Source organism: Balaenoptera borealis (assembly GCF_965194805.1).
Source record: "Balaenoptera borealis genome assembly, chromosome: 11".
NCBI classification, from domain to species: domain Eukaryota; kingdom Metazoa; phylum Chordata; class Mammalia; order Artiodactyla; family Balaenopteridae; genus Balaenoptera; species Balaenoptera borealis.
In genome coordinates, this window is record NC_138868.1 from 78,342,710 (window position 1) to 78,370,041 (window position 27,332).

The window sequence follows — 27,332 nt, forward strand, 5'->3', positions numbered from 1 at the left end:
AAGGAGCATGTTGGGTGGCGGGGCTGGGGGGGCTGTCAGTGGATGGAAAGTTACTAAGAGGAGAAGATGTAAAGGTTTGGAGGATTCTTGATGAAGGCAGGTCAAGGGCTTAAGCATCAAAGGTGGGGGATGGGGAATTTGATCAGATATTAGTTTAGATATTCTCTAAACTGACTTGGCAGGATTTTTGCTAAAACTGGTCTATGTAGGCCCAGTGAGGACAGAGAGCCAAAGTAGAGGCATAGTCAAGAAGAGGGCTCAGAGGAGCCTGACTGAAGATTGGTCAAGGAGAGAGTCTTTGTCAAGTCCTATTGCTTGAATTAAATGTTAAGCATTCAAAGTATCAGAATTGAACAATGGGAGATAACATTAAATAAAGTGTAGACAAACTTCCATAAAAATGTGTTTCCTACAGGCATAGACTTCTGTGGAGGGTTAGCATGGAAGATCACAGTAGCTCTGAGAGGTGGGACCTCTAAAGCTTCCCTGATGCTGCACTGTCAGATTGATTTAATTTTATTTAGCAAACATAAATAGTGCTTATTAAGTGCCAGGTTCTGTTCTAAACGCTTTGCAAATGTTACTTTACTTAGTCCTCAAAACAGCTCTATAAAGTGGTTATACTACTGTTATTCACTCTTTACAGATGAGGAAATAGAGGCCCAGAGGAGTTAAAAAAATTTGCCCAAGGTCACATAATGAGTAAATGGCAGGACTTGGATTTCAACCCAGGCCGCCTTGGCTCCAGAGTCTGCATTCTTAGTCACTGTTAGGTTGCATCCTAGGCTTTTGCCTCCCAGGAATTTACTTCTCATTATTCTGGGCTTTTCTTTATTCTCTCCATGATTAAGGAAGAATTCTTCTTCTGGATTTAGTCACTCTCTGGAATTTGTTCAGACTGAAGTCAGGACTGAGGAGTATATTTAGCTTGAGGTCTCCTATAAATCAAAAGGTTATTCGTAAACAACTTTTCTGGTGGCCTTTCACCTTAGAATGAGGATGTGTTTATTGGTAAAAACACATTCCCTATCTGCTCCACATTCCCTGTCTGTATAGAATAACATCGGTGACCCTTTCTCATCAAAGGTTCGCTACTTTTCTTTTTTTTTCCCACCAGTAACCTTGGTAGCATTCCTTCTTCTTCTTCTTCTTCTTTTTTTTTTTTTTTTAATAAATGCTCCATTTATAGGGAATGAATGGTAATTCTTTGATAAAGGCTTTGGGAAATTGGCTTCCAGATAATACACAACTGGCACCAAAACTTTCTTAAAGGGGCAAATCTCCTTTGGAAGCAGAGCAGATCTAATCCCTAAAATATTTCTTTAGTAGTCCCTTTAAATTCTGCTTAAATTTATCAAGATGGTATTTAAAAAGGTTCTGGTTAATATAGCATTAGCAGCAAAGTTATGTAAATACATGTGGAAACTCTTGAGTATTCCATGGTATTGTACCTTCAACTTACGATTTTTTTTTAAACTTTTAATTACAGATCTGTCTATGGCAGTACAGAAATTTTCCCAGTCACTGCAAGATTTCCAGTTTGAATGTATTGGTGATGCTGAAACAGATGATGAAATTAGTATTGGTGAGTTATGATATTTTTCAATATTCTAAGTAATAATTTTAAAAGTCTTACTTCAGATAATGACTTGATTGAAATCAAACAGATGCACACACCCAAATACTAAATATGTCAAATATTCTGACTTTGATAAAAGCATAAGGGCGATTTTTTTGGTTTCTGTGGAGGAGAGTATTATGAATTGTTTTAAAATTGAGCTCTGTGGTTTTTTCCATAAGGAAATTGCTTAATCATTCTATAATTCAGCTCAGCCCTTTGAGAAGATGTGGATAACACTGTTTTTCTTTGCCTCAAAGTGAATCATTCATTCAAACAAATACATATTGGTCATCTGCCATTAAATGTACAAGGTACTGGTTTAAGAATTATCTTACTTTTTTTTAAAACTTAATACTGATTTCTCTTTTAACTTCAGTATTTGTTTATAAAGAAAAAAAAATCAGTCAGGACGTATTAACCAGTATTAGTGTAGGACACAGAACATTACTGGGGATCAGGAGACTTGAGCCCTCATCTGATTTTCCCACAGATATTTAGCAATCTGACCCTGGTGAAGGTATACCCCTTCCTGAATCGGATGGTTTCATTTCCCATAAATGAAGAGGTTGGGTTATGTGGTCTCAAGTTTTATCTGTATCTGAGTTTTCACTGTTTGAAGATCAGATTCATGTAGCATTCTTTTCCTCACATTTAAACAATCCCTACTTGCCAGTTTATAGACATGGGGTCCATTTGTAGGCTGGATTAGAGTCACGCAATCAGAAGACTGTATAAAATATGTGCGTACGTTTTAGAGAATTATATACTAAGTGTACTTACCTTCCAGGTAAAAATAGAATATTACAAGCATTTAGAATAGTGACTCCCAAACTTTAATGTGTATATGATACACCTGGAGATCTCATTAAGTGCAGACTATGATTCAGAAGGTCTCAGATGGAGTGTGTGATTCTGTGTTTCTAACACACTTGAAGGTGATGTCAGTGTCACTAGTCCACGGACCTCTCTTTGAGTAGCAGGGCTTTGGAATCCCTGACATGCTTCTCCACAATCATACTCCTCTCCTTCCTCTGCCTTTTCCTTTTCTTATATAGTTTTGTCAGTTATATATGTATTTCTAAAAAATACATTTTTATTGACCTAAAGTATCAGGTCCAAACCTAGCTGTGAAAGGAAAGAGCTCTCAGGAGAAGATAAGCCGAATGAGTTTCCGATTCATTGTGCGGCTTTAGCTTGTTACATTCACAAAAGTTCCGTCGGGAGAAATCACGTGCACAGTCCTCAAACAAGCTGTTTCTGGTGTGGGGTTCGTGTTATGCAGTCGTCACATGGCCCAACTGGCCTCTTTCAGAGGAGCTGTGCCGGGTGGTTGCTTGATTTGTCTGCTCCTTTAGGAGTGTTAGGTGTGCTGAGGGGGTGTGGAGGTGGCTGGTCTTGGGATCGTGAGGGGCTCTGTATGCCCTCAGGTCTGTGGGGAGAGGCGGCTGAGCCTGACTTGGCTGAGGTGTAGGTAGGGAACCTCTAGGAAGGAGGGAGAGGGCTGCCACATGGGCCTCAGGCAGCGTGACTTCCTCCTCTTTACAGGACACATGCGGAAGGCCAGCATCAGTGATCACGTGACACTGACAGCTGGAACAGTTGTCATCCTGTGTGCCGTTTCATGACGTTTGTGTCATAAATGTCTAGCCCCCAACATTGGCTTTGGAATACACCTCACCAGACAAAAGCCTCGGTTATATTACTAAAATACTAATATAGTAGCATTATTATTTAGAAGAAAGAAAGAACACCCATATACTTCACATAACAGCAATTATTTTCACTTAGTAATGAGACTGTAAAATCCAAGAAGGCAGAGGCCAGATCTTTTTCTTTTTTTTTTCTTTCAATCATTTCACTTAAGCCCCTGACCCAGGGTCTGACTCATGGTAAACCTTCGGTTAAATTGTTGTATAAATGATATAATTTTCCTTATAAACTTAACTTTTTCACTTATGTGTATCTTTTTCTAATATAATTAATATAGTTATACTACATATAACTACATATTGTATATAATTTGTTACTTCTCCTTTATAAAGAGGATTCTAGCAAATACTTCTGGGTTTTTATAGATATTGTAAGTTTTAATGATTTTATGATCTTAAAATATTCCATAGGTTCATGTACATGAATGTATGAAATCATCTCTTTGGTACACTCAGACTGCTTCTAGTTGGTCTTTTGCTTTTTAACAGTGCAATAAATATATTTCTGCATATTTCACAATTTCCTTTAAGCTTCTTACTTAAAATATCTTCTTGAAGCCACATGGAGTAATGGCAGAGGTGGGCATTTTTAACCACTAAGCTCTTTGACCTTGCAGGCAGATGGATGGTAGGCGATTTCCCCCCGTTGTGGTGAACTTGATAGCTCAACTTTGCTCTGTTTCTCTCTTTCCACTTTGTCTAGATGGATGTTATTGTTGTGGCTCTTGCAGATTAGATTGGAAAGGTGTGAATGGATCAGTATGTGAAAGCTTATGATAGGCGCTGAATATTAAGTTCTAACGCTTTCAGGGCTTTGAGGAATTAAATCCAGGGTTGGGGAGTGGAAGGTGAATACTATATAGGGGTAGATGTTATGGCTCGCTACTTTTAAATCAGGAGACTTATTTAACTCCTACTGGGAATTTGATTTAAACACCAGTGCTTTGTTAGGAAAACCTAACTTAGAGGACAGAGATTTATAAACAAAAATTATTTCTGAAACAACTAATGTAAAAATATAGATATATTCCCATATCCTCACCATCCAGCACTTTTAATCCTTTTACTGAGCCCCCAAATGCACTGTCAATAGTTAAAAATAACTATGTATATAATAAAGAAATAGTAGAAGACTTTGAATAATCATTCCAAACATGGAGGAAATGTGAGGCTAACTCAAGCTGTTGTACCAAGGACAATGATCTAAGAATGTATCCCTGAGAATAATGCGTAAGGTTGGTGTGGATGGAGTTCAAGAACTATCCTTACCTACCTTCATTAGCTTCAGTTCCACAGGGGAAGATACAAAGTTTCAGCTGTCTTTAGACCAATAAAGACCTACTGTATAGCACAGGGAACTCTGCTCAATGTTATGTGGCAGCCTAGATGGGAGTTTGAGGGAGAATGGATACATGTATATGTTCCGCTGAGTTGCTTTGCTGAGCCCCTGAAACTATCACAGCATTGTTAATTGGCTATACTCCAATATAAAGTAAAAAGTTAAAAAAAAAATAGCTTGTTGAAGCCCCAGTTTCAGCTTCTTCTTTATTCCTCTGATTTAATAAAAGAGGAATGAAGTAGGGACAGCTGTGACGCTTAGCACTGAATAATAGCCATAATACTCTCAGCCAGAGTAGCCTTGAGACTTACCATTGATGTAACCACTGAAGATGATGACTTACAAAAAAAGCTCATCTTTTATTATAAAGGAGCAGTGTCAGTGCAAAATAACTTGTAAAGTCAAGGCATTTGCAAACTTTCTGCATATAAGTTATGGTGGTGGGAGGGGGTGGAAGATGAGTAAGATGTCTGTTTTCAGTGTGCTGATGGTGGAATAGGGCAAAAAACAGATTTTGAGCAAAGTAAGGAAAAGAGGGTTGTTACTATATCAGTATGATGACTCAACTTGTGGAAGCTCTTCCGGGACTTTGTTAGGCACGTAGGCCGGTGTCTGTCCTGTAAATCGGCCCCACTCTTCAGCTGTCCCCATCTGCTCCCACCCTTCTGGCCTTGTGCTTGCCGGTTTGTGTGTTTGTTTTTTGGTGCCAGTGAGACAGTGCTGGCTTGGAAGGAAGCAAAATGGGATTAGTTGTCTGGGACCCAGTGGGGAATTCCTGTGGCTCAGGGAGCAGGTCAGTTGTTTCCAGAACTGAAGTCCCAAGCAGGGCAACATCCTGTACTCTCCTTTGAGCACCTTGTTTCCATCTTACAGCAGCAAGAGGCCGTTGCTCCTCCCTCCTCTAAGGATGATTGAGCTGCCTGTGAACTTTTGATTGCTTCCTTTTATCTGCCTACCACAGCGCTGGCCCAGTGGGAGGCCATCCAACTTAACTTCCCACAGCTGTTCTAACTGCCCACTTTTTATACTACTTCGTTTTTCTGGACTGAGTAAAGACATTGAGTTAGGAGTAAGTTAGGAATTGAGTGGCTGGATGCTTGGGGATTAGAAATTGGTGATGGAGGGGAAAGGAATGATTACAAACTGGTATAAGATTCAGGCCTCCTCAAATAATAAATTTATATGGGTAGACTGGAAACAAAATGTACCGTTGTTTAACCATAATTATACAAAAGACAATACCTACTGCATTAATCCTGGTATGTGTGTGGGAGTTGCTAATGTCATGTGACCGGCCCTGAAACCTTACTAGTAGGAAATAAAAAACTATCTCTACAGAAAATAAAACACTATTCTTTTGAAAACTCTTTACAGTGGTTCATTCGAACAAGTAGAAGCTCAAAGATATTACTGTGAATCTGTCTGAGGCTGTGGTTTTTGTTATGCATATTTAGTGCCTATAATTTGAAATCACTTTTAACCAAGTCTTAAAAAAAGTCTACATTAAAAACAAAATCAGATATTGTTAGTCACGCTGAATCGGTGCCAATAAAAATATTAGTCATTAATATGAGGCAAAGCTCATTCATTCTATGTAATCTTGGAAACCATTGGAAAGTCCAGTTGTGGTTTTCCATAAATAGCTTGGCTAGTGATGTTGTGTGATGGCCTATTGTAGTGCTCAGGAAAGTCTTGGACAATGTGAACTTTGCACTCAAGAGATTAAGCATTTACCAAGAAGGAGAGTCAGTTTGCTAGTAAATATTCTAGGTGGGGACTTATTCCTTTAGACATACCTAAACAGAAAATTCCTGTGGTAGAGACAGGCTACGTACAAGCACTTGTCAACTAAGGTTATGGCTCCCAACTCTGAGTGGAGAAATGAGTCCATGAAGTAGGTAATTCAGATCAAAATATATTTCATAATATTGATAATTGTACAGATAGTTCTGACTTAACTCATGTATTTGTGTTCAGGTATTTACTCTGTTTTGAATACAGATATGCACACATAGCAATAACAGTGGTTAATGCTTAATAGTTCTTAGAATGAAGAACATGTTATATCTTTTTTTTTTTAAACCCTTACAAATCTTATGTGTACAGATTGACGGATGGTAACTCAAAGCGAACCAAGTTTTGTATACTGCATTGGCTGGAATGTGCCTTATGTTTTGAATTCTTTTCTATTCTTTTGGAAAATACGTTGAAAGGTGAGACTGTAGGAAATTAATTTAAAATAGTGACATTTTAACTCACAGGGACTTTATTGTGTCTTCCTGAGCAAGCAGTGTTTTGCCCAGGTGCAACTATTTGTTGTTAGATTACCTCTCTGAAGGTGGGTGTGCATCAGTGTAATGCAGTGGCTAAGTGAAATCTCCTAGACAGAAGCCTGAGAGTGATCACGGAGGCTTGCTCAGAGGGTGTGAAGTAGAAGACCTTTTTCAAGGGGGTGGTTGAAAAATTTTTTTCATTTTCTTTGTTAGAGGAATTACTGGGGGAAAATGCATAAATCTTTTACCAAATAAATTCATTCACTTCAAGGATGCATCTGTTAGGTCTAATGGAAAGGTAGTATTTGATCCAGTTTTCCAAGTGATAAATAAGAATATGGTCTAGTGTGGGAAGTATGGCAAACAGTTTGCTTTGTGTGTTTTGAAGGGATTCCTTTATAGAATAGAAACACTTTGAGAGATAGTAACCTGTATTTCAGGTTAAAAAGAACTAGTATATTTATACACCCCAGGAAATGCACTTAAATGATCATAAATGATTTTAGCTAAGAAAAAAACACACCTATTTTCTTCAAGTTAAACTAATAAAATTCAGCTATTAAGCTGTTAAATTGAAAATGCTTCTGTAAAGATTTTCTTCAGAATTCAGTTATGAGCTACAGATACTCATCCATACAGATCACTACTACCATTTGTCTGATGATACTGGGTTGCATAAGGTAGTGTGGCCATGAGACTCTTCTTGGGCATCTCTTAGGAAAAAGTTAGCAAACCAGACACGATGCCATTACCAACCACAACTGAACTCTTCAAAAAAAAGACCTGTGATTTTATTAAATTCTGGGAAACAAATTACCTTCTCATTTGCTGAATCAAAAGAAAATCCATCAGCTATTACGAACCCTCATTACAACCCACTTAAATGTGGTTATATAAATCAGGAAGTCCTCTATTAAAGTGGAACATTTCCAAATGCCTAAATTGTTTATATAAATAACATTTTCTTTTGAACTCTGTAGAGGAAGCATATTTAACTTTTTATGGCTCTCAGTTGGACAATTGAATTATTGTTTTCCATTTTCTTTTACCACCCTTATTTTTGCACCCACACAGAAACCACCCACAATTAAGGATTGAAACAGCTGGGAAAGTTGCACATTTCAGGTGGAGTTCCTCTCTTTAAAAAAACACACCACTTGAGAGAGATGTTTTCATCATATTATCTCTGTATTTTAAAGAATTTTATTTGATTTAATTTGAAGTTCAAAGGCTTAGATTGTTTTTCCAGAATCTGAAGTTTAAAAAAAAATTCAGAAACTTATCATGTTAAAAGTCACATCTCAAAGAAAAAATTTGCCTTTTAATTTATCTATATACGTTAATCCCCTGAAACCCCTTTCTGTCTTTTGTGATTTGTTTTGCTGAACAAAAAGTGGCTGTCTTTATCACAGAGAAATCAGTCTCTTATCTCCTCCAGCAAATTTTATGCTGTCTGAGGTCAGAAAGTTTTCTCACATTTCTATTCCTGCAAAATTCTTTAGCATCTTATTTGTAGCAGAAGCTTAGTAAATATTTGTTGCATAAATAGTCCCCCTGGAAAACCTAGTAAACGTTTCTAGAAACAAATCACTTTAAGGTGCATAAATAAAATTTTAGAGTCATATATTAAAAAATAAAATGTACGTATTTGGGTATATCCAGAATGATTCTTCTCAGTATGGTAATAAACTAAATTTTGAGAGGGAAAATAGTTCATATATAGTCATCCCTTGATATCCACAGCAGATTGGTTTCAGGAGCTTTCATGGATACCGAAATCCTTAGATGCTCAAGTCCCTTATGTAAAGTGGTGTGGTATTTGCATATAACCTACACAATCCTCTTGTATATACTTTAACTCATCTCTAGCTTACCTATAATACCTAATACAATATAAATGCTATGTAAATAGTTATAAATATGATATAAGTGCTATATAAATAGTTGCCAGCATGTGGAAAATTCAAGTTTTGCTTTTTGAAACTTTCTGGAATTTTTTTTCCCAAGTATTTTTAATTCACAGTTGGTTGAATCTGAGGATGCAGAACTGGATACAGAGAGCCAACTGTATTTATATATAAATACACAAACACAGACACACACATATATGTAACTTTTGCATATAATTGAGAATGATTTAGAACAAATATCTTAATATTTGTAAATGTTTCAAACCAGAGCTAAATATCGTAATATTCTTTAGTTTATTATTCAATGTTTATTGACTACTTGTTAGGTGACAAGCTCTGTGCCAATCCCCAGGGACCTGGTGGTGAAAAGAGTAGTCAAAGCTTTTGCCCTCATGGAGTGTACAGACTAAAGAATAAGATGGTAGCAATATCCTTCCTTTAGGGATAACATGCCTTAAAAAAGGCTTATTTCAGGGTGAGTGGATAGAGAGTGAAAAGAGAACTTTTATCTATGGTTAGTGACTTATAAGAGCTCAAAAAAATTCAACAAAATGATTAGACGGTGAGATAAATGCTCTGGCCCAATATAACTTGGGATGCAGGAATATACAGTTGATTCTCATTATCCACAAATTCTGTATTTGCAATTTTGCTTCCTCTACAATTTATTGGTATCCCCCAAATCAATACTCCTGGCACTTTTGTGGTCATTCGTGGTCATCTGTAGAGAGGTGAAAAAGTTGAGTCACCTGACTCGTGGAGAATCTACTGTATAAAATATGGTGCATTTTATAGGTGCATGAGGCAGCCTTGACTCATTGAAGACAAATAGGATAGGATTTTGCTCTTCTATAAGAGCAATAGGCTAAAGTGTATTAAAGAAGAAAATTCAGTTGGGGCTTTGTTATTATGCAAAAAATTATGACAAAAATGTCATCAAGAGTATGCCATGCTTCAGGCTTAAAATTATAAACTAACCATATGATTCCAATTTTACCAACGCCATTCTATTCATACCTAAAATAAAAGAGATGTACTCCAACTGTGGTTCTGTGGGTCAATGCAAGTGCATTAAAACAAACAAATAAACAAACCAGGTATCCATAGGTTACATTATAAAGTCAAGCTACCCATGCCCCATTTTCTCCTGGGCACAAACCCAGAGAAATGGCCAAGTTCCACCTTGTGAGAAAATCTCATCTGGGGCAGCCTTCTTCCAAAGACCGTCAGAGTAATCTTTTTAAAATGCAAAGATGATGTCATTTCTCTGATTAATGCCCTGAAATGGCTTCTCATTGTCTTCAGGTTGAAATTCCACATCCCTAACATGGCCTATTAGGTCTTGTCTACCTGCCCATAACCTTCACACATGCCATTTTTTTTTGTTGTTGTTGTTGGAGGTGAAAGTGTGGAAAATTTTATTATCACTCAGTTTTAAAAGCTTTATACCTGTGGTACACCAAGGGGAAGGGGTTCTTAAAGAAGTGACTCTTTGGGTCTGGTCCCTGGTTTAGGAGTTGTGGAGCTTTGGTATGTGTTTGTTAAGTGCTTTCAGAATTCACGATCTTGGTCCCGGGCTGGTAAGGTTGTGCCAGTTTCTTCTTCCTGGAGGATAAAAAGAGGACGTTGAGGATGACGATAACAATTTTGGTGTCTGGGATGGTGAGAAGATTTATTCGAGGCTCCAAGATGCCAGCCTGGAAAAACTGGATCAACTGGTCCACGGTGCCCCCAGTTGTGAAGTTAGCCACTGTCCAGACAGCCTCTTACTGGGCTTTAAGTTCTCCGTTTTCTAGAACAGCCACCAAGGGAGGCAGCGCACTGCAAGCTATCGGCTGCTGGGTGTGCTGGCGGGGCCCCGCGGCCACATTGCTTAGGGCTCAGGCTGCCTCCTGCTGGATGGAGGAGCCGGGGTGTGTGAGGAGCTGGGGCCGCACAGCCAGGATGGCCGTGTCCAGGGCCAGCTGGGTCTGGTGGTCCGTCCCTGTGACAGTGTTCCCCACAGTGTGCAGAGAGGGGGTCAAGACATTAGGTTTTGAGCTGCTCATGAGCTCGACCAGCCTGGGCAGGACCCCGGTGTCCACCACTTGGCTGATGTGTGCATTGCAGCCGTCGGCGAGGTAGGACAGGGCCCAGCAGGTGTCCGAGAGAACCTCTCCGTCTGGGTGCCACAGGAGGTGGAAGAGGGCGGGCAACATCTGCTTCACTGTGTGATCAGAAGGGTGCGGGTTCTTGTTCTGGCACATGTTGGACAAGGTCCACGCGATGTTGCTCACGAATGTGACTGGTATACTTGATGAAACCAGGGTCAGCAGATGTGGAATGGCATCACTCGAGATAACGTTGTCTCTGAATTCTGGTCCATCATCTGCTGTATTACCAAGGGCCCACACTGCCTGTTCACACACAGTCGTATGAGTGGAAGACAGGAGCTCAACCGAGGGCTGGATGGCCCCTCCATCCACAGTGGCCCGAGTCAGCTCTGAAGTCCCCGAGGCAATGTTGGTCAGAGCCCAGACTGCCTCGAGCTGCAAGCGGGGATGAAGGGATGACTTCAGGAACAGAAATATGTTTTATTGCATATTGGTAAATATTAGGTATCAGAAAGGTAAGCTGTGGCCCATGTGTGTGGTAGGTGCATAGTTTCTACCTTTGTTGGTGAATTTCCTGCTTTGCTGAATAGAGTTGATCCACCCATGTTGAATATCATGTAAATTGTGCATCCACTTTGAAAACAGCTTTTGAAGATAGTATTGTGTCACAGTTGTCTTCTTGGTGTGGAGTAGTTTCTATCTTTCTATTTGGGAGCTGCATTTCTTTAGTTCTAGGATAATTCATGTACCTTCTTTATGTACATATGGGGGTGGCAAGATGGGAAGTTGCACAAGCTGTTGTTTTTTTTGTTTGTCTGTTTTGTTTTTTTGAATTATCAGAAAGAGCTACTTCTGACAGAAATGTTGGCCTGGTTTCTTAGAATCGCAAGTTTAGTATCGTAGAGTAGAAAGAGACCTTGGAGAACATGGGAGCTAAATCTGTCATTTTGATTGAGATGCAGGTGAAATGATTTTCTAAAGTCACACAAGCATTAGAACCTTGATCACCTGGCTCCTGGGTCATGAATTTTGAGTTTACTTGTTCATTTATTCAGTAAAGCACTTGTGATTTGTTAGACACCGTTTGGGTGCTGAAGACACATCAATGTACAAAACAGAAAAAAAAAAAAAAAATCCCCACCCTAATGGGTTTGCCATTTGAGGAGTTAGACGATAAAATATATAACTTCATTATATATTATTAGACCATAAGTGCTATAGAGATACAAAAAGAAGGGAGATTACTTAAAATTTTTCTTTAGTATTTTTAATATACAGATATCTAATTTCAAGATAGTGGTATTACTGTAAACTGCTTATAAAATGAACCTCATTTTACCCTCCATTCCCTGTGTGATCAATCAAATTTATATGACTATGTAAACATTGACCTGTTTCTGGATTTGAAACCATTTGGTGCAAAAGGTGTAAAGGTATCTTCTTAGCTGGAGTACAAGGATTGGGAGCCACGGAATATCGTAGAGGGCTTGCCACATAGTCTCAAGTTTATTTTACATGTCCTCAGGAGACACTTGAGGCTTGTGATTGAAGTTGCCCTTTAGGAGATTTATTCTGGATTCAATTTATGTGATGAATTATAGCATGGAAGTCTTTGCCAGTTCAGAGTTGAGTCAAGGATTGCCTTCATCAGCATTTTTTTTAATGGACCAAGACAGAACATTTCTAAATATGAATGAAATAATAAAAGTACAGTTTCAATTTTGACATTAAAAGGTTTGGACCAGAAAGGCAATAGTCCTGGAGACTGTATCTGAAATAAGTGAGTTAGGAGGCAGGACGTGGGCACCCAGAGACTAATGAAAACTCACTGGCAAAAGGCAAGGACAGCATATGAGCAATGGAGACAGCCTTGGGGTAGGGGAGGAGGAAAGCAAGAAAATAGTTGAATAACAGGCCTACAAAAGAAAGAAAAGCTTGCCTTGGATAGTTATCAAGGAATATGTGGCTGGGAAAAAAACAACTTAATTCAGAGTAATTTCTCGGTCATTGAGAGAATTCAGCATAGTTGCTGAGTCATGATTCGGAGGGCTGTCGAGAGAAGAGCTTTCAGGTCCTGCTTGATTCTTAGGACTCAGACATAGTGTTCTGTTTCTTCCATTACCAAGAGGGCCACGAGTAACTACTTCTGCCATTGAAAGTACAGATGTGCTTTAGGCAAGGAGCATTCTTACAAATCTTATTTTAAACAATTACACACACTCATGCGTATCTACTGTTTTCTATTTAAATATATTTTTAACTCTTAATTCCTCACACAAAGCATGCATCCCTCCCCCCAACCCCTGCCACAAAGTCAGCAGTTGCCAAGCTGCCTAGCATCAGAATCAAGTATGGGGAGCCTTAAAATTTTGATTCTTGGGCTTCACCCCCAGACCTGAACTAAGGTAGAATCCTCTGGGTTGAGACGTTAGGAGCCTTTCATTTTATGGAGATTCGTGTTGTCTGATGCAGCCTGGGAAAAATTGCTACTCTAAACAATATACTTGTGCTTTATACCGAGGGAGGGAGGCACAGCTGGGGAAGGTACTAAAACTGGGAAAAGGTCTGTTCCAGAGGAGTGCTTTGTGGGTCACCAGATCCCTGATGCCTAGCATTTTGCCAGTGGAGCCGCTGAGGCTATAGAAGCCATGTGTTTGTGGGGAAGCCTGGTCATTTGTTGCCCCATTTTTCCTTCACAGCCTGAAAAAAGGTTTTGGTTTATGCAGAACAAATTGGTCTGTCTATCTATCTATCTACCTATCTATCTATCTTAGAATGAGAGATAGTGTTTATGGGCCAGTGTAGATGCTGTGCAGGTTACTCAGGGATGAAGGAAAAAATCAACTTTTCAAATTAAAATCCCATATAAGATGTCATTTAGTTCATGTTGACTTTGGATTCTCTGGAATTCTCTACTAATAATATCTTCTGAGTGCAAAGAACCTTATGGGTAATTTGGTACATGCAACATGAATAAGATCTTCTTGTAATAGAAGGGGGTCCAAAAATAGCTTTATGATATCATCACTATGTTACTCAGGAGAATGTGCTGAGTGCTTTAGGTAGAGTAGTAAGAACAGAAATGCTGTGAGAGCACCAAAGCTGGAGAAGGGACATCAGAAGATGCTTAAAAAGAGGATGTTATTTGGGCTGAGTCCCAATGTCTAGGTAAGATACAGCTTAGGAAATGTATTGGGTTGGCCAAAATGTGCCTTTGGTTTTTAAGTAAAAATAAAAGCCACATTTTTCATTTTCACCAAGAACTTTATTGAACAATGTATTCACACTTTTGTTCTACTACCTTGTGCCATTTTTCAGGCAACTTCATAATTCCATCTTCCCAAAACTTTTTATCTTTTTGAGCAAAGAACTGTTCCAGGTACCTTTTACAGTCTTCCAGGGGATTGAAATTTTTTCCACTAAGGGAATTTTGTAAAGACCTAAATAAATTGAAATCCCAAGTTTCAATGTCTGGTGAATACGGCTGTTGAATCAGAACTTCCCAGCCAAGCTGTAACAGTTTTTGCCTGGTCATCAAAGAAACATACAGTCTTGCGTTATCCTGATGGAAGATTATGCATTTTCTGTTGACTAATTCTGGATGCTTTTCGTCGAGTGCTGCTTTCAGTTGGTCTAATTGGGAGCAGTACTTGTTGGAATTAATCGTTTGGTTTTCCGGAAGAAGCTCATAATAGAGGACTCCCTTCCAACCCCACCATATACACAACATCACCTTCTTTGGATGAATACTGGCCTTTGGTGTGGTTTGTGGTGGTTCATTTTGCTTGCCCCGCAATCTCTTCTGTTCCACATTATTGTACAGTATCCACTTTTCATCGCCCATCACAATTTGTTTTAAAAATGGAACGTTTTCATTATGTTTCAGTAGAGAATCACATGCGGAAGTACAGTTAAGAAGGTTTTTCTCGCTTAACTTACGTGGAACCCAAACATCAAAGTGATGAACATAACCAAGCTGGTGCAAATGATTTTCAGTGCTTGATTTGGATATTTTGAGTATGTCGGCTATCTCCTGCGTGGTATAATGTTGATTGTTCTCAATTAATGTCTTGATTTGATCACTATCAACTTCAACTGGTCTACCCGACCGTGGTGCATCGTCCAGTGAGAAATCTCCAGCATGAAACTTCGCAAACCACTTTTGACACGTTCAATCAGTCACAGCACCCTCTCCATACACTGCACAAATCTTTTTTGCATTTCAGTTGTGTTTTTACCTTTCTTGAAATAATAAAGCATAGTATGCTGAAAATGTTGCTTTTTTTCTTCCATCTTCAGTATTAAAATGGCTACACAAAAATTCACCAGTTTTGATAAGTCTCTTTTAAAATGCACTCTGATACGACAGCTGTCATGTACAATCTAACAAAATTGTTTCAAATGAAGTTAAAGACAACTAAGTGCTACTAGAGCCATCTTACGGAAAAACAATGAAAGAACCTTTTGGCCAACCCAGTAGTTAAAGGAAAGACATGGAAATGGGATACTATAGGAATGTTAGTAGTTTCAAAGTACTAAGAGATCAGAAGTAGTAGCATCTCAAGCTAACACAGTTGGAAAGGTACTTTGGGGTCACATCATGGAGGCCCCAAATCATTTGCAATATGGACTTCTGACTTTATTTACTCATTCAGTTTTTGAGTTGGATAATGACACAATCAAAGGTGCCCTTTAGGAATTTTATTCTGACCATTACTACATAGGGTGAGCTGGAGCCATAGGAACTGGGAAACCAATAACTAGGCTGTTGTAATAGTACAGCAAAGATGAAGTGATACCCTTACATGGGTATGGAAGAAGGGTAGAGGAGAGAGATCAACAGCATTTGGCAATTGAATCTGTGGAAGGAAGGACTGAGGATAATCCATCACTCGAGTTACTAGGAGAACGGTGTTAGGGGCCCATTTATATGTTTATATGTGGCCAGGGTACCTGGGGGTGGAACAGAATTATGAGTTAAGTTTTGGTACATGTTAAGTTTTGAGATTCAGACAAAATTACTAGTAGAAATTCCCAGGATATATAATCAGATTTGTTACATTTAGAATAGTGAGGTGGGGTTGTGGGACTGTGCCTAGAATAGAGGGAAAGTGTATAAATTTCAGGTGAGCTAATTTGAGTTCAGAGGTTAGCTCTGACAGTCATTAGCTCTATGGCCTTGCATATTCTTTAACCTCTACATGTCAGTTTCATTATTTGAAAAGTAGGAGAATGGTGATAGAAGATTTGGGTGTTTTACTTGTGAGAGCCTCGTAGGGTGTTGTGAGGGTTAAAGAGCTGTGCACCGTGCTGGGGCGGGTACCAAAGCTCCTTCTTCCCCACTCCCAGGTCTTCCTGTCTTCCTCCTTCATGAGGATGGGAGTCCACTGGAGTAAGTGTGTAGAGGAGAAGGAGAAATGGCTTGTGAGGAGAGAACAGTGCTGGTGGAAATAAGAGCGGGAGAGAAAAAAATGGAGAATGGAGATGGAAAAGGGTGAGATTAGAAGCTTCTTGGGGAGTTGTTAGCTTTTGAGAGGAAGAGGGCCCCTCCTCTGAGACAGGCAAGTTGAAAAGAATGGAGATCATGTTGATCAGAAAAGCAGGAGGCCAGGCCATCTGGTGTGAGTGAGGGAAGTTTGGGGCTGGGTTCTTGAGAAAGGAGAAAATTCTTTTTAGATGGCCACTGTGGGAAATAAGATTAGGAGTAAACTAGAGTTGAAGAAAAGGATTGCCAAGAAGCAGAAGCAAAGGGGTTAGATTGCTTGAACTCTTCGTGTCCTTGTGGGTGTGTGAATTACAGAAGAGAGAAGGTCATTAGAGGTTAAGAGGTTGTGGAAGAGAGAGGCTGCATATTGGACAAGGAAGCGGATGTTGAAGCTTCAGTAGGGTGGTGGCAGGAGGATTGGGTGCAGAGGAGGAGTATGAATGGGGTGCTTCAGCCTTTGTGGAATGTGAAGAAGTGTTGGGAGGTCAGTTCCTGATGCCAATAAGGATGGGGGGTGGGAGTGTACTTGGTGTAAATGCTTGTTTGTTAGCAGCAAATTACTGGTTGTTCCCTTTAAGGCAGGATACTTGGCGCCTGGTTATCCTCTGAGCACAAATAGTTCTGGCTCTGTTTGCCTTTAAAGATGATAAGCCTCTTCTTTTCTGTAGTGGATCTGGGTAGTAGGCTGGCACTATCTTTTATCTACCCCCCCCCCCCCTTTCGCAGTAATGGTTTGCTGGAAGAGAATAGACTTTGGAATCAAACATTCAAAACTGAATACTTGCTTCTCTACTTACTAGCTGTGAGATCATGGGGCAAGCTACCCCAGCTGATTGATCTTTTTCTCATCTGCAAAATGAAGGTAACACTTAACTTCAGTACCTCATATCATTAGTTGGGCATTAAATGAAAGAGTTTATGTAACATCTCTACCTCTTGGCAGAGCCGCTCCGAAGTGGGAGTGGTTTACATCTTGGGAAAATGGTTTCTGAATTGGGAGTTGTTTTGGCTTTGGGGAACAGGTCAAACACCACAAAACAAAACAAAAACTAAAAAAAGGCAACATCAGAATAGCACAGTTCTTCATTTTCTAATTAATATGTGTGCTTGGAAAGAAAATTAAATATATGTGGCTTGCAGACGATGTTATGCACAACAGTACTTATTGCATCAACATAAAATTTCATAGTAAAAAAAAATTTTAACTAGAATTCAGATGAAATTCATTTGAAGTAATGAGTAGTGGGATGAAGTCTTGGGAGAAACCAGCTGGAATTAAATTTTGGAATTGTGTAAAATTGAAAGACCGCCTTTCTGTATTTGCATGTATTCATTTGTCAAAACTTGGCCTTATGTGAATTGTTATATACTTTATATCTATATCTATATAAAATAACAAGCCCAGTCTATACATCTATATCTATATCTATATCTACCTATCTGTCTATATGTAGAGATAATAATAGAATTCTCAAACTACCCGGTAGTTTGGCAGTTTCAAAGCAGATATTACTGAAAGGTCCTATCCCTGTTCAGAGAGAGTATATGAAGGAAAATCGTTAGACATATAGTCTAGAATTATTTCTGTGCATCCACTGTGACTTTCATCTTGGAATCATAATTCTCCTCACTTTTATTAGTTATCAATCTGTAACAGTAGTAGTAGTGGTAGCTTTCTTTTATAGGTGAAGCCCCTGGCTTACAGATGGTATCTTTCTTCTTTTGAGTCCAGTTATTACGCCAGTGAGGATAAGATAAACCAGACTGAGTATCTAGTTAGACCAGAAGAATGAAAGATTGACATTTTGGCCACAAGTTCTGAATCTCAGCCCAAATGTACAGTGGCAGTCAATGTTGGGACCCACGTTGATAGATCAGATTAAAGTCTAGCACAGGTTAGTGCTTAGGGACCCAAGGAATGTCAGAACCCAGGTATGGAAGGAGGCACTAGGAATAGGAGTTGGGAATTTAAAAGGAGACATATTACTGGTTAGAACCCCTGCAAAGAATCTGGCTAATATGGTTAGAGGATGAACAGGACCGAGAGAAAGCAGAAAGAAATCACTTGATATTAAGCCAGTGGATTCCAAAGTGAGGATTCTGTTCCTGTGTCCTGTTCAGAGTCTACACTGGCATCCAAGTACTGGACAGACAGATTATAGCATAGCTGATGGCAGTATGGAACAAGTGATGAAGCAGAGACAAGGCAGTTCCTAACTCTGTGCAGAGTACCTGGTCAACTGGATAAAAGTTTAATTTTACGACTGTTTTCATTTGCAGGTTGTGCATTTCTTATTGTTCTTTAATGCTTAATTAGAAAACTGTGCTATAATATTAACTTTTTATTACCAAAATAATATCTAATATGCTCTTCCAACTTGATACATCTCATATTTACTGAAACCTAATTCACCTGAATACAATGCTACACAGTGATGCATTGGTAGGATATAAAAAAATTTAAATGCAAGTTTTCAGGGGCTTGTTTTCAAGATTAATCTTGCCTTTTGATTTGTTTGGCAATGAAAATAAAAAGACTGACCACCTGGAGGACGTTGTGGAGAACCCAGTTTAGTTACCTCAAGAGAACTAAATTTGCCTGTGTTTTCGTGAGACCTTGGATTCCACCAGGCTGGGCTGTGAAGCTCTAGAAGAAAAATCAGTTCCTCTGAGTACTAGGGTGTATTACAGTGACCTGCCAGCATTCCGCAGTGGGCCTGTGACTTTTTTTTTTTTTCTGTTGGTTTAGGAAGCAATTTATTGGCTTTGCAACTAGGCATCCATGGAGCTTGAAGCCACAGAGTGGAAAAATCTTATTTGATGTTGTGGCTTTTGGAAACTAATAACCAGAGTTTGTGGTTGCAAATAATGCCAATATTGCAGACAGAGTGGACAGCCCGTCAGTAGGGATATTAATTGTTACCAAAGACTTGCAATATCTGGTGGGAGAGTTGGTGTCAATTTTTATATCACTCTGTTTTATAGACATAGTTATTTATTATTCAGGCATGCCACAAGCTGACCGTGCTGCCTGCTTTGTTTATGGGTTAAATTGTTCCTGAACCAAAACTTTCCACTGGATACTACAGCCAGTATGCTACCTTTGATCTTTTTAGTGTTCAGAGAATTAAAACTCCCTCAGTGGAAGTTTCAGGCCTGAACTGCTGATGTGATACCCTGTTAGATTATTGCATGTTTTGTAGTGTAATGCTGGGTGTCCCTTGGCTATGTAGGTTGATTCTATTCTAATAATTCTCCATGTGGCCTAGAAGGATAGGATGGATTCACCTGCTCTGGCTCAGATCCTCAGTTCAGTACTGATGTTTTACTGCCTTGCTCCTATTCTTCATGAAAAGTCAGTGCCAGAGAAAAAGCTTGACAAAGCCCACTCACACCCAAATAGAAAAGTCAGGTGACTGTTGGGGTATCATCTGGACTTATAAAATATGATTGCATTGGTTCAATCTGGCTTTTATAGACTTTTACAGGTTTTCGTGTTTTCCTTGAGTTTTAATCAAGTCTAAATCCTACTGCTAACCCAGTTCCCCTCTATTCATCAGCATATCTGAACTTCGTAAGTGATTTGCTCACTCTAATAAAGTGAAAAAAATGTGTTGTGGACATAATTGTATATGTCACTGGATTTGTGATCTGTACTTTTTTTTTTTTGAGTATGTGTTTATGCTGTTTAGGTTTGAGGAAAGACTCCTAGGAGAAATATTTAGCACATCATTGTCTGACTATGATATAAATGTTGGTTAGATGCAAGAGAGACATGCTTTCTCAGTTCTTATAGTTGTGAAATCTGTAAAGCCCAAGCTGTTCAATTGCTGAAACATTTAATAGTATATAATGCTTAGTACTTAAGGTTGTGGAATTATATCAACAATGAACAGGGAATAATTTTCTTTATTCTCGCTCATTCTTACTTCCAGACACTAAACAGATTTTCCACAGTTAGAAATAGTAGGATGAATTTAAGCCTGCTGAAGAGATTGTTAGGAAATAGATATTTTATACAGTTCAGGAATGTTTCAGAATTTACGATATTGGTAAATATAGAAGCTATTATTGTACTTCTTCACCATCTAGGTATAATTCAACTGTTGTCTTTGTGAATGTTTATGCTCTTGGGACCCGTCATAAATGCATCTGAATAATAGATTTCTTTTGTTCCAAAAGTATTTTTCCAATATCACATTGTGGAGGTAAAAAGGAAACCTATAGCAGTGTTCTTGACCTCAATAATTTTTTGGAAAGTTAAAATTTATATATAAAGCTACATTTTGATTGCTCTCCAGTAATCTCATGGTCCAGATGGTCAGGAAGGGGAAAGATTATTACTGGCAAATACAGCCAGGAAAATTTCATGCAGGTGGCAAGAATGTGGATAGCTAACATAATTTTCCAAAGTATCTGGCCTATCCTTTTCATAATATTTTATGAAGTCTAGAATAAGAGTTGGTATGTTTCTCCTTATAGAGCAAATAGATGGTGGGAATGTATTGTTAAATTCATCTATTGAAAGCCCACTGCGTATTAAGTATTGTTTTTGGAATATTACTCTCACTAAATCAAACTCCTGTCATACCACCTAGGTATCGTCAAGATCTGTCATTGCAGGACCAGCTGTTATATTCAGTGTTAGTCTGGACCCCCCCAAGTCAGATAATGCAGTGGTTTTTATTTATGTGAATATTAATAACTAAAATATAGAGCATCACAAATAATTGATTATAAGAGAAAATATTCGGGTATCAGAAACTTGCATGTAATAAAAAATGTTTTCAGATTTTGCTTAAGCAAAGTCTTAGAAAAAATGGCTCAAGCAGTCACAAAATCCATAGCCATTTTGTATAAGGCCCTGTGATGAGTGCCGAGAGAGTCATTTTGTATATGTTTTGTGCCCAAGGTCTGGTGGAGAATAGACTCCCTCTAGTTTTCATGGTCTCTTAAGGCATTTGTAGGTCTCACGCACCAGAGATTCTAATCCTGGCTTCTAATCTCTAGAGTACTGCTGGGGAACACTAACTAGGCAGCTTGGATCTGCCTGATTTGTGTCGGAGGTACCTGTTGGACTTTGAGGGTGGGGCAGGCAGGGAAGTGACTGGCTATCCATCTGCCCTTTCTCCTGAAACCCAATTTATGTGATAATACCTTGAATTATTTTATACTTGCGTTATAGGATTGTTAATTTCTGTTTTCTTTCCTTGTTATGTTGTGCTTAGTAAACTATTAATGTGATACTTTGACGGCATTATAAAGAAAAATATTTAGGGAAAAACATTAGATATGGGTTTAAAAAGTTAGTAGGCCACTGTCCCTAATTCATGAAATAAATTATTTAGTGTTCCTGTTTCTTTTCTTATAGAACAAATGATGAATCTGAAAGCTTCATTTGGACCAAGAAACATAGTATGCTTTTATAGAACTAGGACTATAATATTTAAAGAGAACAATCTTAGTTTTTTTGAAGTCATTTCCCTGAAAAATCAACCAAAGAAAAAGAGGGAACAAAAGTTACTGTCAAATTGGGGCAGACCCAGAAAACTGCTGGAAGGAGAGTTGTTTTCGTTGTGAGGAACCAGACATACAGTTGCTTTTGCAAATGTTAAAATTTCTCCCCAGACTTCCTCATTATAATCTACTATTGTCACACTGAGTCTATAAATAGTATTTGTAAGGGAAACAGACCAGAAAACCATTCAAGTAAAGCAGAAAATGGCCATTAAGTTTTGGACAAAGAGGTGCAACAGCAAAATGAGAACTTGAGTTTCCTTCCTTGTAACCAAAATCTGATTTAAGGCAACACCACAGTTTTGGAGTAGCAGTTACCTTGGGGAAACCTTTGGACTTCTGAAGTCATCATCGTAAAATACTCCCTGGGACCACTAGGGCTCTGCTACGTAGGCCAGTGAACATTTTCTGGGTTGATCAACTGGAAGGTTCTAGTATACCCACGTCAGTCTAAAATCAAGTTATAATCTAATTTATTTCAAAAATACCTGCTGACAGGCTTCTCTGTGCTAGATATTTATTTACCCTTTGAGAAAATTAATAATATGTGGTCTGTGCCCTCCTAGGGTGTAGGCTAATAGGAAAATAAAATGTTTTTCATTATTTGTTTAAAAAGTTATAGATTATTTTTTAGGCTTTACAAAAACTAGCAATCTCCTTTTCTACCAGTCCCTGCCACTTAATTCCTCAGAAAGACTGTTGCAGGAGAATGGGGTATCAGAGGATGGTCATGTCCCAGGTCTTGGGCGAGTCCCTGGGATGCACCGCCAAGTGAGGGTCCTTGGCTTTGCGCAGGAAAGAATTCAAGAGTGAGCCATAGTAAAGTGAAAGCAAGTTTATTTAGAGAGATGCACATTCCATAGGCAGAATGTGGTCTGTCTAAGAAAGCGAGAGCAGCCCCGAAATATGGGGTGGTTAGTTTTTATGGGCTGGGTAATTTCATAGGCTAAGGAGGGGGAGGATTATTCTAACTATTTTGGGGAGGGGGCAGAGATTTCCAGGAATTGTGCCACTGCCCATTTTTTGGTCTTTTATGGTTATGGCACCTGTGGGTGTGTCATTTAGCATATGCTAAGTATTACAGTGAGTGTATAATGAGGCTCAAGGTCTACTGGAAGTCCAGTCTTCTGCCATCTTGGGCCTAATGGGTTCTAACCAGTTTTTGTCCTATCCTGTTCTTCCTAATGGCTGTGTCATTCTTTTAAAGGTTGTGCCCTGCTCCCTTCTTTACTGTCTCAAGACCACTTTGAACTTTTAGCCATTCCTCAGTTTCTTCCAAGACCATGATTACCTTGCTACTTCTTGAGTTTTTCTTGTTGTTGTTTTGTTTTTTAGTTTTAGGTACCATCCTTTCACTTCATAGTGTTGTCACACTATGTCTTGAGTTCATACTATCTTACATGCTCCTTTCCCTTTCTCTCAATAGAGGTAAAACTTCATTTTGGCAAAATGAATTCAATTTTTAAAGTTTATATTTCAGTGATTTTGTACATATTACTCACGACTCAGTTATTTCAATTATTTTGATTGTGTTATTTGTATAACTTTGTTTTCCCAGGAGTTAATTCACTTGTCCCTTGGTATTTGCAGGGGATTGGTTCCCGTACCCACTGGCTTCCAGAATCCACAAATGTTCAAGTCCTTAATATAAAATCCCATAGTATTTGCATATAACCTATGCATATCCTCCCGTATTACTTTCAGTCATCTCTAGATTACTTACAATACCTAATACAATGTAAATGCCACGTAAATATTTGTGGCACGCGGCAAATTCAAGTTTTGCTTTTTGGAACTTCTGGAATTATTTCCCCCTGAATATTTTTGCTCACTAGCTATAATTGCCTTTGAGTTTTCTTTAAAAACAAACAAACAAAAAGAAGTGTAAATTTCCTCTCATTACATTTAGACACATCAGGATATTGATCAGTTCTATTTTTCTTTCTCTGCAGACATTTCCTGGAGCTTCTAACCTATTGCTCCAGTGTAGACAAGAGCCTCTCTGGACCTTTGGCACAACTGTTGTCCTAGAATAGCTCAGTGTTGTCCTGAGAATTCCATTTGCTTCTTTGCTTTTCTAGAATTCACATTTTCATGTTTTGTCCCCAAGTTTTGTGAGAGTGTGTTAACCAATAGCTTCTGATAAAAAGAAGCATATGAGAGTAAGGTTTTTTGTTTTTGTTTTGATATTTATTAAAAAGGTTGGGAGGTGTTAAGTTAAAAATCTGGGGTTAAAGTGCTTCTTATACAGACTTTCAACTAGTGTACTCTTTCTATTTACATCTCCTCTTATTTTCTCACCTCAGGAGTACCCGTTGCCTCTCCTTCTGTAGCCCTAATTGACATACTTTTTGGCTTCTTTCTCTGCAGGCATGTTAACATTACCTTCCATCATTCAAAGTTTTGTTGACTTTTTCCAGGCTCATCAACAGATCTTCAGTGGCAGTAGAGAGCTGCCAGAATGATGACTGGATATTTCTTTACTGAAAGTACAAACATATAATATGCTATTGCACACTCCAGTTAAAATCTTCTATCTATTTGTAAAATGTTTTTCTCTTCAACTTATTGTTGTCAAAACTGGGTTGTAATGTAGCAATGATAGTTATTTCTGCAGAAATTAAAATCACATTTTTAAACACTTTAGAAAAGTTCCACTTACTTTAAGGCTATTACTGTGTTTTTGAGATTAATGTGAGTCTCCCAGGTAATCCTTTGGTTTCTGTTTTGGTAACTGAATAAAATGCAGTGTGAAGTAATCATAGGAATAGAATTTCAAACCAGCTTAGTTAGTGTAAGCCTAGTGGTTTTGAAAAGAGAGAAGAAAAATCCGAGATTGTAATTTTAAATTCTTAAATGGAAACTATTCTTTCTCTTTCTTAATGAGTTTTGTTGGTAAGACTCTTGATGTGCTGTTCTCACTCACCTCCTTTTATTGTAGACTTTATGCCAGACTTACTAGACTTCTGGTCTCACAGGATGTTTTCAATCTTAGTATGGATGAAGGAAGAGGTGGGAGCCTAAAGAATAAGGACATAGAAGGGAAGGTTCAAGGCTTAAATCAAAATAAAATTTGCATTCACCTTATTTCTTTTGTTAGTTTTGTAATCCAAACATTCCGACTTTAGTTAATAATTCATATTAGGTATAAGTTACAGAAATTGATGTGGATGAATTAATCTTTCACAGTTTACTGTGTGGCATTGTGCATTTTTAAAGAATATGCTGCTGTAACTCCCTATTCACTTATTTTTTCGTTTGTCCTCACAAAGTTCCTGAACACTTCCCAGGCCTCAACAATATAGGTTCAGATAGTTTTCTAAGGCAGTGCTTCTCAACTTTAATGTGCAAAGGGATCAACTGGGGAACCTGTTAAAATGCAGATTCTGGGCTGGGGCCTAAGCATCTGTATTTCTAACAAGCTCCCAAAATGCTGATGCTGGTGGCCCTCTGACCATTCTGACTAGCAAAGGTCTAAAGTACCTTGGATATGAGAGTGATACAGTAATACAGAATACAGAGTCTGTTTTTAAGTATCTATAAGTGTTGAGCTTCAAGAAAGAAGTCAGTGGGAGACTTTGCCTTACTGGCTGCTACTAAGTGCATCTTAGTACTGGATTTATTGCTTCTTATAGATTTAATGAATTTATTATTTGTAAGATCCTGTTTAGAAGTGATTCCAGTACTACACTTTTATTAATGTGTGAATTTTATTTATTAAATATATAAACTATATTCCCCTAGTGCCTTTGAAGAAAAAATATTATACTTGATATGTGCTAAACTTCAATTTGTAGCACACAAACGTCTCTTATATATAGCTGTTAGTCATTGAAATCCTATTGTATATACTGTTTCCTGCTTGTAAAAACATAAAACCACAGAATATATACAAATTCATAAGTATCTTTATTGTAATGTTTATTCTTGTGCAATTGGATATCAGCAATGTAAAGAGGTTAATGCTTTTTTTTTTTTAAACTTATCTTCTAAATAGCTCAGTCACTAAAAGAATTTGCAAGACTACTCATCGCAGTAGAAGAAGAAAGGAGAAGACTGGTAAGTCTCTTCTCCATTTCTTAAGAATAATGCTTTGTTTGGACATGTTAAAAGAAAAAATAGACCTTCTGAATTAGATTTAGCCATACCAGATTTTATAACTTGATACATGTACTGAATGTTACAGAAAGGATTTGTGAGTATGATGATCAAATATTGCTAATAAGATATACCATTTCTTTTTGTTTCATTTGGTCAGCAGATATAAATTACATTCATTTTACTTTCCATTTAGTTGTTCTGAATATTAAAAGTATTTAACAGACTGCCATGAAGAAACCCATTCTAATTGAGCAGTCTTCTAAATAACCTTAGTGCTATAATGAAGACACATTACAAGTATTAAAGACAGTTTTTGGAAGGAGCAACTAACTTTGCCAGGGTGTTAGCAGGGGACTTTCTTGAAAAGGTGACATTTGAATTGGGTCTTGAAGGCTCGGAGCATTTTGCTGGGCTGGGAAGAATGGGAAAGCATTCTACGTTGACACATTAACTTATGTGACAGTATCAGAGCATGGTTATTAGTAATACATTTATCCACTCACAGATATAATTTTGTACCCATTGTGTTCAAAGTTCTGTGTAGGCCCCTGTCTATGACCCAGGCTGCCCATTCGCATATGGAAAAAATAGTAGCATATATCCCACAAGATCGTTGTAAAGCATTTGTAGCAGCACCTGGCACATTATAAATAAATGCTGATGGTGGTAAAGATGTTGGTTGTCAGTTACAGTGAGGGTTACAGACATTTAAAACATCATCTTTGATATCACTGGCTTCACCATCCTGTTGGGGAGTTATATATACACATAAATAAAGTGCTCGGGGTGTGGACTGAATGGGCTAGGAACACAGCAGTTTGGTGTCATTTTGCTCAATAGATGAGGGAGAGAAATTTGAGGAGGGTGCCCTTAAGGAGGCCCTGACTCCTGGGGAACATTGCCTGAGCTGAGGGAGAATCACACAACTAAGACATGGCAGTTATATAAGTGAGCTTGAGCGGAGGCCACAGGTGGAAGGAAGTACTGTGTATATTTGTAGAATAAGGCAGAGGGTTCTTAGAAGTTATCAGTAGAAGACTGGTTGGTAGTTTTGGGCGTATGTGGCGTTTAAGAGCCGGGCTAAGAAGTTTTGGTCTTTGTTATAGGCTGTGGGAAAATTGCTAGAAGTTTTTGATAGAAGAATGAGAGGATCAATATGGGATTTAGGAGAGATTAATTTGGTGGCCATGTGGGAGACATATTAGGTAAGGAAGAAATGTTGTGGAGAGGGGTGACCATGTTTTCTTAGGAAACCTCAGCCTACCATAGGTCTGGTCCCAGTAT

At 38.4% G+C, this 27,332-nt stretch overlaps 1 protein-coding gene and 1 pseudogene across 3 annotated transcripts in view; one reads left to right on the plus strand and one right to left on the minus strand.

Annotated features, from left to right (window-relative positions):
• Nucleotides 1-27,332, plus strand: part of ARHGAP42 (Rho GTPase activating protein 42) — a 312,202-nt gene that overhangs the window by 78,006 nt on the left and 206,864 nt on the right. For both annotated transcript variants that reach the window (XM_082339914.1, XM_082339913.1), the window contains exons 2-3: nucleotides 1,490-1,585; nucleotides 25,945-26,006. In XM_082339914.1, coding sequence (XP_082196040.1) covers nucleotides 1,490-1,585; nucleotides 25,945-26,006 — 158 coding nt within the window. The remainder of the gene's footprint in view (nucleotides 1-1,489; nucleotides 1,586-25,944; nucleotides 26,007-27,332) is intronic.
• On the minus strand, nucleotides 10,337-11,413 carry LOC309604943 (importin subunit alpha-8 pseudogene; annotated as a pseudogene). Its single transcript has one exon. The product of its transcript is annotated as an importin subunit alpha-8 pseudogene (transcript).